This window comes from Notolepis coatsorum (genome assembly GCF_963971535.1).
Source record: "Notolepis coatsorum genome assembly, chromosome: 1".
NCBI classification, from domain to species: domain Eukaryota; kingdom Metazoa; phylum Chordata; class Actinopteri; order Aulopiformes; family Paralepididae; genus Notolepis; species Notolepis coatsorum.
The window spans coordinates 192,299,290-192,316,705 of record NC_140165.1 but is presented as its reverse complement, the minus strand read 5'-3'; the positions used below and the strand labels follow the sequence as shown (position 1 = coordinate 192,316,705).

Below are 17,416 nucleotides of genomic sequence, written 5' to 3'. Positions count from 1 at the left end.
TTCTTGTAGTATGCTTTGGGTTGGGTACATTGGATTGGGTAGGTGGGGGGCAGGCACGTGCACACATAGAGGCCAAGGGGTGCTTGAGCACCTGCCTTTTTGAGCCTCGTCAAAAAAGTGCCCTTTTTAAATAATTTTTTTTTCTTTTTCTTTTTTTTACGCATATAGACTGCCCTTCCAACTGAAAAATGTCAGGATAGAATCAAAATATTAGGTAAAGAGAGAGAGATGCCCCATATTCCATTGCAGTTTGCACGGCCTCCTCACCGTGCCTCTCCGCGGACCTATATATTTTATGCATAGCGTGGGTGGTGATGATGGTGGTGATGATGATAGAAACCGCTGTGGCGCATACAGTTGAATGCTGGTATTACACTCATTGAGGGACACGAAGAAGTCAAGTCCGATGGGATTTGGGAATCTCAAATACAAATCGGGATTGGAATAAAAAATGCATTTATATTAAACGATACAGAATATACAGCACTTCTTGGGGTCTGTAGGGTAAGCACTTATTCCCTCCCCCCTGAACATTTATGGAGATGTATGGGCCTTTTAAGTCAGTGATAAAAGTGTCTTTCAAGGATAAGTGAGCTCCTGCACTGATTATTATAGTTCAATATTCAATATTTGATCACCAAAACCCCCCAAAAAAGCATAAAAAGGGGGCCCCCGCCTGAAAAGGGCCCTTAAAAATCGCACGCTCGGTTAATATATACACACAAGTGTAGTGCCCTTTTCAGCCTTTGAGCACCTGCCCCTCTAAAGTCCTGTGCACGTCCCTGGTGGGGGGGGGGACTGTACATTGGAGGTGGTTGGTGGGGGGGGGGGTGGGGGGGGGGGGGGGGGGGGTTGGGTAGGAGTGGGGGGGGGGGGGGGTTGGGTAGGAGGGGTGGGTGGGGGACACTGTACAACTATACAAACAAAACTGTACATTGGAATATTGACAAGACCATACTTGGTAATTTACTGTACATTGGAGGGGGTTGTGTTAGGACATTTACAGGGGCCAGTTTCGAATTGCAGTCTCCCGTAGGTGTTTTTTGAGAGTGTTTTTGAAAGTGGGTAGTGATTCACATTCCTTTACAGCTTTGGGTAGGGCGTTCCACATTGATGTGGCATAATTGCGAAACGTGTTTAGTATATGTATAATGTATATGTTTATTATTCCGAATAGATCTACACGAGCTTATAGCCTATAATACGTGACATTTGAAGCAGGCACTACTGCTGTTGTAATTGTCTGGTAATAGCTGTTTCGAGTGTTTATTATTGGGTTGTTGTCGCAGACTTCCTATATATACCCAGTTAAATCTGTCTTCATATCTCACGCCCCAAAGGCGATAGCGATGGGGGCGTACGCGTGTGCGTCAGTGGCCAATCACAGCGCAAAACGGGAACCCGGAAACACAACTGCGTTGGTAAAAGCATACACGCGTTCCGGAACCACCGGTGGGCGGAGCTTGAGCGCTCTGTAGCCGAAAGCAACACGCAGCCGGGAAGGAAGTAAATTCGCTGGTAGTAAATGCAGAGAGCAAAGAGCGTCTTCAAATATCTTTTATCACTATGGATTAACATTTCCGCTGCGGTTTGGTGTCGCTGATAACTAGCGAGGCAACATTTCGAAATGATGTCCTCCTCGACCAGGAGCGGCGACATCATCCACCTGAACGTGGGAGGAAAGAGGTGAAACCCCATAGCTCGACTAGCTAACACTAGCTACCATGGGCTAGGATAGTTAGCAGCACATCTCACTTGCTTCAGACAAGGGGTCTGATTGATTGATTGATTGAAAAGTTTATTAACAGATTGCAGAATGGGTACAGTACAGTACAGCTCAATACATACAATTGTTAAGAGGATGCAGACCTGAGAAAGACTTTCGTCTTGTTTCCATCAGGGTCCCCCATTTTCAATTCATCATATGACACACATGACATACAGATAGACAGTACTGCTACATCTATACATTTATGACATACCAGATTTTCAAATACAGTACTGTTTGTGATACTAAAAAAATCCAGAAGAAGAGTATATACATTTGACATAGAAACTGTGCATTGGGGGAGGTTGGGTAGGTGGGGTGGGGCTGTACATTGGAGGTGGGGGGGGGGGGGGGGGGGGGACACTGTACATTGGAATACTGACATACATTTGACATGGAAACTGTACATTGGAGGAGGTTGGGTAGGTGTTGGGTTGGGTGGGGCTGTACATTGGAATACTGACAAAGCCATGCTTGGTCTTTATTGTACAACTGGGTTAGGACATTTGTAGGGGCCAGTTTTGAATTGCAGTCTCCCGTAGGTGTTCTTTGAGAGTGTTTTTGAAGGTGGGTAGTGATTTACATTCCTTTACAGCTTTGGGTAGGGCGTTCCACATTGTTGTGGCATAATTGCGAAACGTGTTTAGTCCCTTGTTTGTGCCGAATCTGGGTTTTACATGATTTGTGGAGCTCCCTCTGGTGTTGTGATCGTGGTATTCACTGACCTTTGGGAAGTATTTTGACATGTACATGGGTACCTTGGTCGTGTAGTGTATCTTGTAGACCAGGCCCATTGCAAGTTGCTGTACTCTGTCGTCTACTCTAAGCCATCCTAGGTTGGCAAAGTGTGCAGGGGTGAGGTGGGTTCTAGGAGTCAGGTCAAGCAGTAGTCTGACTAGTTTGTTTTGAGATGTTTGTAATTTGGTTTTTAGTGCCTTTGAGGTGCTTTGGTACCATGAGGTGCAAGCATAGTCGTAGTACCCTTGAATGAGTGCTCCTGCCAGAGTCTTCAGGGTATTCTTGTTTACCAGGGAGGAGATCCGGTACAAGAATCGAGTTCGTTGATTGACTTTTTTTATTACATTGGATGCCATTTTGTCACAGGAAAGATTAGCCTCTAGGATGGAACCCAGGTAGGTAATTTCATCTTTCCTTGTGACAATATTGTCACCCACTGTAACTGAGAAGCCGTCTGTTTTGCTGAGTTTGTTATTTGAACCGAAGAGAATGGACTCTGTTTTGCCCATGTGTAATGATAGTTTGTTGTCGGCGAGCCATATGCAGATTTTGCCTAGTTCCGAGCTGAGGGTTTTTTCAACCTGTAATTTGTTCTTGTCAGAGACCAGCAGGGCTGAGTCGTCCGCAAACAGGAACAAGTTGCAGTCACAAGCTGACGACATGTCATTTGCATAAATTAGGAACAGTAGTGGTCCTAGTATGCTTCCTTGTGGAACACCACAGTTCACTGTGAGGGGGGGGGATAGGGTACCGTTTACCTCCACCATCTGTTCTCTCCCCTCCAGGTAGGATTGTATCCAGCTCACTGATAAACTATCAAAACCAATTGCTTTTAGCTTGTCAATCAGAATGGTGTGATTGACAGTGTCGAAGGCCTTTTGTAGGTCTAGCATGACCATGCCGCAGTATTTGCCCGCGTCCACCTCTTGCTTGATGTGGTCGTTCAAATAGAGAAGGCATGTGTCAGTGGAGTGGGATGTTCTGAAGCCAGATTGGAATTCGTAGATTAGATTTTTATCCGTAAGGTACTTTTCGACCTGTTCGTATACTATTTTTTCCATGACTTTCGAGATGGATGTAAGGATAGAAACAGGGCGGTAGTTGCCTGGGTCTAATTTGCTGCCCTTTTTGTGCAGGGGTGTTACTCTCGCTATTTTGAAGTCCTTGGGGACGTGTCCCTGTTTTATGGAGAGGTTTATTATGTGTGTGATGACTGGGGTGATGGCGGCTGCTGAGTCTCTGAGGAATTTGGAGGGGATGTTGTCATGGCCAGTGGCCTTGTTCGGTTGGAGGGCGCTCAGTTTATTGAGTACCTCATCTGTAGTTACCATTTCCAGTTTGAAATCGTCTTTGTGGACGCCTAGGTTCTTGTAGTATGCTACTATGTGTTCTACCCCATACTGCCCTGAGTGGGAGGGTAGTTTGTTTACCAGTGTTGTGGCTATGTTTGTGAAGAAAGTGTTTAAGTAATTGGCTACATCCACCTCTACGTCTCATCGTAGAGGTGTAGACTAGCTGAGTTGAAACGTTTATTTTTCAAAAGTAGCCCCGTTTTCCCATCTTCTAATGCCATGGCCAAACTGCTTGCTCCTCGACTAATGCTAATTTTAGCTAAGGTTGGCCACTGTCTGAAACTAACATTGTAACTTCTAACATCATTGCAGTGGTTTCTGAATTCTGGCTTGTAGGGAGATGTAGCCCCTTCCGTGACTGCGATGTGCAAGCCAGGGGCTTTTGAATCCAAAAGCCCCTGGCTTGCACATCGCAGTCACGGAAGGGGCTAATGGAGATGTAGCGTTGATGTGCTTGGGTTGAGGTTATCACAGAACAGCCTTGATAACTGATCATTTGTTAGGTTCATATTATTGTGGTTATATAGTGTGTGGATGTGTTCTATAGGTTCATATAATTGTTTACACTGTGGATGTGTTCTATAGGTTCATATTATTATTGTTTACAGTGTGGATTTGTTCTATGTATAGGTTCAGATTATTATTGTTTACACTGGATGTGTTCTATAGGTTCATATTATTATTGTCTACACTGTGGATGTGTTCTATAGGTTCATATAATTGTTTACACTGTGGATGTGTTCTATAGGTTCAGATTATTATTGTCTACACTGTGGATGTGTTCTATAGGTTCATATTATTGTCTACACTGTGGATGTGTTCTATAGGTTCATATTATTGTCTACACTGGATGTGTTCTATAGGTTCATATTGTTTACACTGGATGTGTTCTATAGGTTCATATTATTGTTTACACTGTGGATGTGTTCTATAGGTTCATATTATTGTTTACACTGTGGATGTGTTCTATAGGTTCATATTATTGTTTACACTGTGGATGTGTTCTATAGGTTCATATTATTATTGTCTACACTGTGGATGTGTTCTATAGGTTCATATTATTGTTTACAATGTGGATGTGCTCTATAGATTCAGATTACTATTGGTTATGGCGTGGATGTGTTCTATAGGTTCATATTATTGTTTACAGTGTGGATGTGTTCTATAGGTTCATATTATTGTTTACACTGTGGATGTGTTCTATAGGTTCATATTATTGTTTACACTGTGGATGTGTTCTATAGGTTCATATTATTGTTTACAATGTGGATGTGCTCTATAGATTCAGATTACTATTGGTTATGGCGTGGATGTGTTCTATAGGTTCAGATTATTATTGTTTTCTGTGTGAATGTGTTCTATAGGTTCAGCACCTCCAGACAGACGCTGACCTGGGTTCCTGACTCCTTCTTCTCAAGGTTGGTGGGACTGAGAGCTCTCTCTCTCTCTCTCTCTCTCTCTCTCTCTCTTTCTCTCTCTCTCTCTCTCTCTCTCTCTCTCTCTCACCCATTTATTGCTAATGGAGGATACTCTTTTGTCCGCTTTGATGTTAGTTTGTTCTGCCTTTCTGTGGTCATAAAATTAGTCTCTGTTTGACTGTTCTGTTCTATGGTCTTATTAATGTCCCTGTGTGACTTCTGTTGTTATATGGTCTTATTAATGTCTGTGACTGCTGCTGTTCTATGGTCGTATTAATGTATTTGTGTGACTGTTCTATGGTCGTATTAATGTCTTTGTGTGACTGTTGTTGTTGTTCTATGTTTTTATTAATGTCTGTGTGACTGTTTCTCTGGTCTTATTAATGTCTCTGTGTGACTGTGTGTCTATCGTCTTATTAATGTCCCTGTGTGACTGTGTTTTGTTCCCCTCCAGCTTGCTGAGTGGAAGGATCTCAACCCTGAAGGATGAAACTGGAGCTGTACGTAGACTGTGTGTGTGAGAGTGAGTGAGTGAGTGAAGCCCCTTTCAGACATGCACTAGACTCCTTAACTGCACATGAATTGGAGGGGCTGTATGTCTGAACGCAAATATTACAATTATTCCATGCACCCTAGTCTTAAGTCTGCGTAATTACTAGAGATGTTCCGATACCATTTTTTCCTTCCCAATCCGATTCCGATACCGATACTGATCCGATACCAGTGCATACATAAAAAAGAAATTTATATCATAGAAATTATAAAACTTTTATTTTTTTACAGCTACAGATACTGTTTTATATTATACTGTTTTTAAGTAATAACTAGAAAGTAATGGTATTTATTCAACAACAGATGATTGTATAGATTAGTATTAGTATCATTAATTGACAACTATGCTCAATGAGTTCACCCACGGAATGGTTGTTGGTACATTGGTTCCGCACGGACGTTCTACGTTGTTGCACTTCCTATCCAGGCTGCTAGCAGAGGTTATTAGCTCCTAGCAGAGGATCTGGCTAGTAGTAATGTGTATGTTGTGATTTTTAATGGACAATAAATATTCAACATTCTCTTTTGAGACTCCGCCTCAGACTCTTATCATTTGGCACTAAAAGCTAAACATTGTCACCGGTATGGCTGTCCGCATTATGTCATTAATTGTCGATCAGTGACGACACAGGTTAGCCACGTTAACGTGAGCTAGGTTAGCTAGCGTAAGCTACCGGTAGATGGAAAGAATGTAACGTTACTGGTGAAAAAGTGATTTACCTTGGAATACTCCTTTGCCAACTTGCTGTACTTTCCTTGCAGGTCTGCAGCCATTATTGCTGGATTATGAATAGTCCCAATTTTAGCCAAGGTAACGTTAAGCTAAAACTAGCTCTTCAGCTAATGCTAAATAACACCAGCAAGCTCCCTGTCACACCACTCTGTCGGGACGATGGAATTTAAGAAAGTATCTGCTGTTAAAATGACAAACAGCATTGACACTTTAATTCACGGTCGATTAAAAACACGTTTGTTTTATAACACTCAGTCTCAGCAGGAGGATACCGCACGTGTTGTTGATAAATTACGTCATATGGTATCGGAGCAAAGAATTAGAGGGTACTCGCCGATACCGATACCAGCATTTTAGGCAGTATCGGAGGCATTTCCGATACTGGTATCGGTATCGGAACAACTCTGGTAATTACAACCCACCCTCATGTCCAAACACAAGCAGATCATTGTTTGCAGTTTTCACACACAGAGCAAACGGCATATTGATTAATATAAACTAACCATGTTCCATTTACATTTAGTCATTTAGCTGACGCTTTTATCCAAAGCGACTTACAAGTTCTGTACGACAAGCCATCAGGAAGGGCACAACTCTATCAGCTGAGTAACAATGTTCATCAAAGTGTTGAGTGCTACAGTGTAGGTTAGTTTATTAGGACAAGTGTATGACAGTAAGGTTAGTTAGGGTTAGACTTAAAAAAAAAATTATTTCAGATAATGGTTGAAGAAGTGCGTCTTTAGTCGACGGTGAAAGATTGGACGAGTTTCGGCTGTCCTAACTGGAGGGCAGTTTGTTCCATCATTGTGGGGCAAGGACTGAGAATAGGCGACTTCTCTTTGATGACCCTCCCAGAGCTTGGATAGGAGTAGATCTGAGGCGGCCAGAAGATGCAGAGCGTAGGGGTCTTGAGGGTGTGTAGTTAGAGACCATTGACCGGAGGTAGGCGGGAGCGGTTCCCTTTGCCGCACGGTATGCCAGGTCGAGGGCCTTGAAGCGTAATCGTGCGGCAATGGGAAGCCAGTGCTGGTCCCTAAGAAGTGGGGTGACATGGGCCAACTTCGGTAGGTTTGAGATCAGGCGGGCCGCTGCGTTCTGAATGAGTTGAAGAGGCTTGGTGGCAGTGGCCGGGAGGCCAGCAACTTGCAAGCAGTGCGTTGCAGTAGTCGAGGTGGGAGATGACTGTTGATTGGACGAGGAGTTGGGTGGCTTCTTTTGTCAGGAATATGCAGATCCTTCTGACGTTGCTCAGGAGGAATCTGCAGGTTCTGGTTGTCGCTGCAATGTTAGCAGAGAAGTTCAACTGGTCGTCGAGGACAACACCAAGGTTCTTGGCGGTCGGGGGCGTGGTCGGTCACAGCTGCATTCTCGACTGTGATGGAGAGGTCCATACACAATGATGTTGATTATTATTTATATTTAAATAATAATTATATTTATTATTAAAACACATGGGTTGTGGATGAAATTTGTATCTTATTTTCATTCTCTTCAACTTCATTCCTGACCAAGGACAAGACACAAGGTGTTTGTCTCGTCAAGATTTGAGTGAGTTTGCGAGGTGCGTCCAATATGTTCCAAAAGTGACAATGTGGAGGCACGTAGTACTTTGGAGACTGTAGCAACGTCATACATTTATATAAAATGTGTTCTTCTCAGTGTTTTAGCCTGCATGAAACGATTATTAAGTGGTCATAGTTTGTTAAATATGTCAGCCTTTGCTCAATAATGCTTTGAAACTGGAGATTTCTTGCTCCACTGTCTGACTTAGGATGAAAGATGTGAAATGCTGTTTGCTCATCATTTAAAAACGAACAGAATGAGTAATGAACAGATGAGTAATACAAACATTTTGGATTTATTGTAAATAACTTATATCCTGTTTCACGGCGTAAAATCCTATTTTTTCACTGTACGGAATACCGTTGACCCTTATTTCATTTAATTTCAAACCTTTATTTTAACTTGAAAACAGTTGAGGTTGAGGCGGCTAGGTGGTGCAGTGGGCAAGGCGCTCACCACCAATGCAGGAGACGCTTGGTTCGAGCCCAGCTCTCCACATTGCCATCAGCTTGGCTGGTCGTTCATACTTGTCCGAGGTAAGCGACAGTTGTGATTGGAGGATCAAGAAAAGAGGGCAGGGTTTGAGATAGGGCCATTGGCAGTATTAGGGGGTGGGAAGCTGATGGGTGGGGATCGGACGTTGTGGACAGCGACTCCTACAGGTCGGTTGGTGTGCCTGCGCAGCAGAATCAGGAAGCGACGGGGGCGGCGTGCCCTCCAAAAACGCAGACCCCCGATGCTGAGAGATTGCGCTGTGCAGGTGAAAAGATGCGACGGCTGCTTCCTCGAGTACCGGAGGGGACACGTGATGTAAGGCTTCGTCCACATTGCAGCCGGCTTGTGGGAGGCATGGCCTAACAACGTTCGAGACAGGGGAGGGTAGAATTGGACGATACGAAATTGGGATGGGAGAAAAATAGAAAATGGGAGAAAAGGTAGATAAAAAAAAAACAGTTGAGGTTGCCCTCATTTGCAAGATGTCGAGTTACATGCCAGTTAAATTCACATTTAAAATTATGATCTTCCGTACACAGGCAGAGGAGCACATGTGTCCCAACACATCTGCCATGGACAATTGCACGCAGTGTGCTACATGTCCGAAAAGGCTACTCCAGGCAATGATGCACCTGATTCTCAGCACATTGTCCCGAGAGGGCTTTAATGTCTCTCTGTAGATCTGTGTGTTAATGTTATTACGCTGTCTCTCTGTAAATCTGTGTATTAATGTTATTACTCTGTCTCTCTGTAGATCTTTATAGATAGGGACCCGTCTCTGTTCACTCCCATCCTCAACTTCCTGCGGACCAAAGAGCTCTACCCGCGATCCGTCAATGTGCACATGCTCATGCACGAGGCAGAGTTCTACGGCATCACCCCGCTGGGTAAGGCATTTTACATTTAGTCATTTAGCAGACGCTTTTATCCAAAGCACAAGTCAGCAGGAAGGGTACAACTCTGGCAGCTAATGCTAAGCTAAGGCTGGTTCTAAAGGAAAAGACGATTCACTCTCTCTCTCTTGGCGGCTGTATGTAGTACTGCTTTCTTTGTGGGATGAATCCACCGGCTGTCTAAAAGATGTTAATCGGGCCATCACACGCTTGTCTCATCACTGGGACAATGGGCATGGTTTAGAAATACAATGACCCTAGGCCTCGCAGCTGAATGGACAGCCTCACACATGTGAATGGTAGGTGTAAAGCCTGTCACAAAAAACAACTGGCCTCATTCATGAAATGTTCTGCCACAAATATGTTCTTAAACACTCATGTTCACCCTCACTCCCTGTTTTTAAAAGAAAACTAAAAGAGGCTTTAATAACCACCATATAGAGGCTTTAATAACCACCCATACTAATGGTGTTTGTTTTCACTTTATTTACTTTTGTATTTCTGGCTGATTGGTTCATTTAAATCCTTGCATTTTGTCCACTTCATATATTGTGTTGTTTTGCTGTTTCTTTCTATTTGATTATTATTTCCCCCCCATTTCGTATGATTTAAATTTTTAAAGGGGACATGCATTGCTATTCCTTTCACTATTTGGGCAACTTTACACAATTCCTGTGAGTCTATGGAACACATCCGTAAAGTTATTTTCCAAAAAAATCAATTGTTTTATATTTTTAATCAAGTACTATAAAGCAACATTTTTCCACTTCAAGATTTCAAGCTGTTTTGTGCTGGGCTCCGCCCATAAGCGCTTTGAGTGACAGTCACCCACAGTCTGCGACTGGCAGAGCGAGAGAGAGATAGAAAGATTGAGGGGGATACTAATTAATTTCGCCGCGGGGGGGGGGGGCATAATCCCACGGGACAATGCATTGGTACATTTGAAAGCAAGGTTGGAAGAGTGTTTGTTTATTATAGTCAGAGATACTATTATTTACATTAGTTGCCACGTTAGTTGGTAGAAATACAAGTCCCAGAATGCCTTGCACCTAGTAACCTAGTAACCAGCTGTGTCCATTTAGAGTGATTGAGTGGCCGACTGCAGAGAGCGTTTTTTGTGAATGAAACTGATGAGAACTGCAATGTAACATGCGCCGAAAGTTTCTATATAAAGTACAGCGTATTGGAACCCGACGTATTGGACAATCTATTATTTTGGAAAGTAGTTATTCTACACTAGGTTGGTATAAATTGAGTAGGCAACAGAGTTCAGAGTCATACAGTATGGGTAACAGAGCCTAGGGTCAGGGCAATGGAGTTCAGAGTTTATATGCGGGGGAGGGGGGGGGGGGGGGCTGTCAACGTAGTACTGAGTTCAGAGAGATGACGGCTGAGGGAAAGAAGCTGTTCCTGAGTCTGCTTGACTTGGGGCGGAGGTTCCTATAGCATCTCCCGGAGGGGAGGAGGGCGAACAGTCCATGATTGGGATGAGAGGTGTCCTTGACAATGCTGCATGCCTTCCTCAGACACCGTTTGTGATGGTGAAGAAACCTTTTTTTAACCATGAACAAATTACTACACTTATGTTGTGGAATATTTTAAATGAGCCAAACAGTTAAACTGTAGAAAGTCTATTTGTATTATATAAAAATATAGAACATAGTTTATTTCTGTGGCCACAGAGCTCAGTTTACAATCAGACACACAAACGTCTGACCAGAAAGTGAGGAAGAGCTTTGGTCAGACTTACAATAAATACATAGTTTGACATGACGTACATAAGATGCCCAGATATGACAAGAACGGTAAACAAAAATGCCCTAGTGAGAAAATTAAAACAAAAGATGGGGTTATGGACTTTATGTCTTCACATTAGAACTGGAGTCCAGGCCAAATGTCATATCTCCTAAACCTTGGCCGTTGTTATAAGAATACTGTTAAGACTTTCGCCCTAGTGTCTGAGCTGTAGCTAGTTAACCTATATTAACTAGTCAAGGCTATCGACATAGAATATGTATTTTAACACAGAACTATATGACATGATAATATTTTCCGATCACACTTACTTACGCCAGTTCTTCAGATTCTAACCCGTCTGGTTCTATGTCCCTGCAGTGCGTAAGCTCCAGTTGTGTGATGAGCTGGACCGCTCATCGTGTGGCAGCGTGCTCTTCAATGGATACCTCCCACCACCAGGTACTATACTATTATACTATACTGTACTATACTATATTATACTATTCTAGTATGTACTAAAGTATATACTATACTGTACTAAACTATACTATACTGTACTAAATTATACTACACTGTATTATACTGTACTATATTATACTATTCTAGTATGTACTAAAGTATATACTATACTGTACTAAACTATACTATACTGTACTAAATTATACTACTGTATTATACTGTACTATATTATACTATACTTTACCATACTATACTGTACTATATTATACTGTACTATATTATACTGTACTATATTATACTGTACTGTACTATTGTACTATATTATACTCTACTGTACTATACTATATCATACTATACTGTATTGTACTATATTATACTGTACTGTACTATGTTATATTATTCTTTTTATAATAAAACACAAAATACTTGTGCCCTACGGATAAGCGCACAATGAAGAAACCCAATCCCCTTACCAAACATCTATGCTACATACAGTATATGTGTGTGTGTGGGGAGGGGGGGGGGGGGTAGGATGTGAACCCGGTTTATGGTACATTTACATTTGCAGGTGCAGGAGGAAATGGTTAAAATGAGCGCTCCGGGTATTGACAATGGCGATGCTACATAGCCTGCCCTACCACATGGCCCCCAATGGCCACCACAACCCAACGTGTAGATAGATGGGCAGCGAGAGCCAACACAACCACAGGGTTATCAAGTGTAGATAGATACAGTGAGAGCCAACACAACCACAGGGTTATCAAGTGTAGATAGATACAGTGAGAGCCAGCACCTCACCAGGGTTATCAAGTGTAGATAGATACAGTGAGAGCCAGCACATCACCAGGGTTATCAAGTGTAGATAGATACAGTGAGAGCCAGCACATCACCAGGGTTATCAAGTGTAGATAGATAGACAGTGAGAGCCAGCACATCACCAGGGTTATCAAGTGTAGATAGATAGACAGTGAGAGCCAGCACATCACCAGGGTTATCAAGTGTAGATAGATACAGTGAGAGCCAGCACCTCACCAGGGTTATCAAGTGTGGATAGATAGACGGTGAGAGCCAGCACCTCACCAGGGTTATCAAGTGTAGATAGATACAGTGAGAGCCAGCACATCACCAGGGTTATCAAGTGTAGATAGATAGACGGTGAGAGCCAGCACATCACCAGGGTTATCAAGTGTAGATAGATAGACAGTGAGAGCCAGCACATCACCAGGGTTATCAAGTGTAGATAGATACAGTGAGAGCCAGCATATCACCAGGGTTATCAAGTGTAGATAGATAGACAGTGAGAGCCAGCACCTCACCAGGGTTATCAAGTGTAGATAGATAGACGGTGAGAGCCAGCACATCACCAGGGTTATCAAGTGTAGATAGATACAGTGAGAGCCAGCACATCACCAGGGTTATCAAGTGTAATCTTGTGTTTAAAAAAAATAGTGGCGTTAAAAGAATTGTTATTAAAAGAATAACTTTGACAGCCTTAGTAGATATATAGACAGTGAGAGCCAGCATATCACCAGGGTTATTCCCCAATCTCCATGCTTCAGCACTAGGGCTGTCCCCGACTAAGGATTTGGATGGTCGACTATGATTGGCCAAAATTTGCCGTTAGTAGACTATTGGTCAAAAAAAAAAAAAAAAAAGTATAATATTTAGAAAGGAGATGTATCGACTAATAGGGGTCAGCCCTAGTCAGCACCAGTCTCCTCTGTAGACCAGACCGACTAATTTAACAAGGCTAACGGAAGTGATACTGATTAAACCATGATTTTGTGAAAAGGAATTCGAATCACAGATTGCTTGATTTGAGCTACTCGTTTTATAATATACTATACTGCATTGTACTATACTATGTTATACTATACTGTATTACACTAAATTATACTATACTCTACTACACTATAATAAAATAATAATAAATTGTATTTGTATTGCAGTTTTCGTTCACTAGGATCCCAAAGTGCTACAGGGTTAAAACATAGTTAAAAAAAATACAAAATAATTTTTTTTTTTTTTTTTTTTTTTTAATTAATAGTTTGAAACACAAAACAGCTCAACATAAATACAGTACCATACAGACAAAACTAAACTCACAAACAATAAACAATACAATACAGTACAATACAGACAAAACAAAACTCACAAACGGTACAATACAGACAAAACATACTAACAAAATGGGGGGGGGTGGGGGGGGGTGCAGATCAAACACTCCTGCTTTCAGTCATAAGTATTCTCCAAATATGTCCTTATATAGATCCAGGGACCGTCCTCTCCATGGTCATGTTCAGTGAGCGTTGAGGCTGCTCGTTCCATTGTCAATAGGTCCATGAAATCCCTCATCCAGGTGTCCATACAGAAACAATTTGGCTTTTGGATCTTCCAGTTCATCATGATAGTACGCTTAACTGACATATGTGCTAGTGTAATGATGCGTTGCGTAAGTGCTGATTGTATACCAACTACCCCTATGCCCAAGAGGCAGACTTTTGGACATAAGGGTATCTTAACACTGAGAATAGAGGATAGTCTTAAAATGACCTTGTGCCAAAAACTCTTCACTGTGGGGCAATGCCACAACATGTGGATGAGTGTTCCTACCTCCCCACATCCATGCCAGCACAAATCTGAGATGGCTTGATCCATTTTTTTAATTTTACATGGTGTAATATAAGCTCGATGAACTACCTTTAATTGTATCATTTTATATCTTACACATTTTGATGATGTTGTTGTATTTTTTAAAACCGTCTCCCATTGTGGAGCAGTCAAGGAGACCTTCAAATCCCTCTCCCACTGCTGTTTAATGGAGGCCAGGCCATCTGATGAGCTAAGTGAGAGTAACCTATAGATCTTAGATACTGACCTCCTTTCTGAAGCGATCCTTCTTAGTTTGTCATCCAAATCCTTATGTATCCCCATATCTCTATTTTTCATGGATACTGATCTTACTACAGATCTCAACTGAAAGTACAACATGAATTCACTATCTCTTAAATTATACAGATCTTTCAATTCATTAAAAGGTATCGTCTCTCCATCCTTCACAATCTGTCCTAGTTGATGTATTCCTTTACCCTGCCATGAAGTATTTACTAGTGTGCTGCCCCCAGCCATTAACAGGGGGTTAGACCATATGGGGCATGAAGGTAAAGAGATCCCTTTGAAGGCTAGCCGTTTCTGTAGGGTTTTGATTATCTCACATGAAAATCTTATTATCGGGTTATCCATTTTAAAGTTAGGTTTGGGGTGAAACCATAATGATACCAAGGATACCGTCTTACTAAGTTCTGATAAAATATTCTCCTCAATCCATTTCCAACTGCCTATTTCGGTCTTGCATATGTAACCCCATGACAAGGGGAATCTGGCATTATAAGAGAGATAGTATGAGTAAACATCCGGAATACTAAGTCCACCGCTATTTCTTGGTCTCATCAATTTCTTGTAGCTGATTCTAGGTGTCTTCTCCCTCCATAAGAAACCTGTAAATAGCTTATTTATCTCTTTAAACCAATACGAGGGGAATTTGAGTGGAACAGCTGATATTAGAAATGATATTCTAGGTAAAATATTCATTTTTATTATCTCTGCTCTACCCCATAATGAAATGGGTAACACTGTCCATCTCTTAATATCCTCCCTAATTGTCTTCAAGAGGTGTGGACCATTAGAATCAAAAATCGTGTCTATAGGTGTCCGGATGTTTATTCCGAGGTATCTCATACCTTGTGATCTCCACTGTAAGGGGGCAGAACCAATATGTGAAGGATGGGTCAGGTTATTCAGAGGAATAGCTTCACTCTTATTAAAGTTCACCTTATATCCTGAAAACTCCCCAAATGCTTTAATCAGCTTCATCACCTGTGGGATTGATTGACAGGGTTGTGTTAGTGTTAATAGTACATCATCTGCATACAGATTAGCTTTAAAGTCATGCCCCCCAATATTGATGCCCGTGATTTTCTCCTCTGCTCGTATGGCACATGCCAGCGGTTCGAGGGCGAGGATGAAGAGTGATGGAGAAACCGGACAACCCTGTCGGGTGGACCTGAATAGCTGAAACGGTTGAGATATAATGCCATTTGTTTTAATTGAAGCTAGTGGTTTGTTGTAGAGCGCCATCACCCAATGTATGACCGTGGGTCCAAAACCGAATCTGGTAAGAACATAAAACAGATAGTGCCATTCTATTCTGTCGAAAGCTTTCTCAGCATCCAAGGATAAAGCTACCGCTGGTTGTTGTAGGTTGCCCGCTTTTGACATGACATGAAATAGTCTCCTCATATTATTAGAAACGTGGCGGCCTTTAATAAACCCTACTTGATCAAGGTGGATCAGTGAAGGCATGACTGTCTCTATGCGCATGGCCAGGATCTTAGCAAATAGCTTATAATCGCTGTTCAATAAACTTAAGGGACGATAATTACCCATTTGTGAGTGATCTTTATCAGGTTTAGGTAACAAAGAGATAGTAGCCTGGCACATACTCTGAGGCATGGATTGATGAACTATTATGTCATTGAATACTAGTGTAAGCAGTGGGGTTAGCCTGTGTTGAAACTGTTTGTAAAACTCTAAGGTGTATCCATCATTCCCTGGTGCTTTCCCTGTTGAAAGGAGGTTCATGGCAGATATGATTTCTGATTCTCTGATAGGACCCTCTAAATGCTCCCTTTCTACCTCTTGTAATGTGGGTAAGGATATGTCCTTAAAAAATATATCCATGTCTTCCTGTTTTTTAGATCCTTCTGACTGATAGAGTTTACTATAAAAATCACTGAAAGCTTTATTAATTTCTGTTTGTTCATAAATAACTGCACCTGTACTATCACATATAAATGGTATTGATTGGCGATTTTCTAATTGTTTTAATCTTAGTGCTAGCATCTTACCGGCTTTATCTCCTGATTCAAAATATTTCCTACTGAGTCTGAAAAGAGCAAACGCTGTCTCCTCATGTATAATTGATTGCAACTCTGTCTTAAGAATCAACATAGTATTTTTCAGTTGTATATTTCCAGGGTTAAGCATGTGTTGTGTTTCTACAGCCTTAAGTTCTAATATTAAGTTGTTTTTCTTCATTATCATTTTCTTCTTTCTGGCTGTAGAATAGCTAATAATCCACCCTCTGCAAGTTGCTTTGAATGCTTCCCACACCATTTGTATTGAAGGGACAGATTTTAGATTAATATTTATAAATTCAGTTATTCTCTCATTTATCAAAGATACAAACTCTTGATCTTTTAGCAAAGAGTTGTTAAATCTCCATTGTTTACTTTTGTGATTGTTTACAGAGAGAGCTAAGCGCACTGACATGGGGGCATGATCTGAGATTATAATATTATGGATGTTGCACTCTATCACATTCTCAACTGTACATTGTGAAAAAAGAAAGTAATCAATCCTTGAGTACGAATTATGAGCGTGTGAATAGAAAGTATATTCTCGGGCAAGAGAGTTTACTACCCGCCATATGTCTGTCAAAGCCAGAGATACCTGCAACTCATTGAGCGCTGCTGACAATGCACCATCTGATATGAGTGGGTGGCCCGATCTATCCACTGCCGGGTCACTAACTAGGTTGAGATCACCTCCTAAATAAATATGGTCTGCCGCAAAATGAGATAATGCCACACTCAATTTGGATAGAAATTCGGCCTGACCAATATTGGGTGCATAGACATTTACTAACG

The 17,416-nt window shown here is 41.7% G+C and overlaps 1 protein-coding gene across 1 annotated transcript in view; it reads left to right on the top strand.

Moving 5' to 3' along the window:
* Positions 1-1,505: 1,505 nt before the first annotated feature.
* Positions 1,506-17,416, top strand: part of shkbp1 (SH3KBP1 binding protein 1) — a 41,410-nt gene continuing 25,499 nt past the window's right edge. Inside the window, exons 1-5 of the mRNA XM_084335019.1 lie at positions 1,506-1,686; positions 5,223-5,276; positions 5,731-5,776; positions 9,374-9,506; positions 11,628-11,708. Coding sequence (XP_084191145.1) covers positions 1,628-1,686; positions 5,223-5,276; positions 5,731-5,776; positions 9,374-9,506; positions 11,628-11,708 — 373 coding nt within the window. The 5' untranslated portion in view covers positions 1,506-1,627. The remainder of the gene's footprint in view (positions 1,687-5,222; positions 5,277-5,730; positions 5,777-9,373; positions 9,507-11,627; positions 11,709-17,416) is intronic.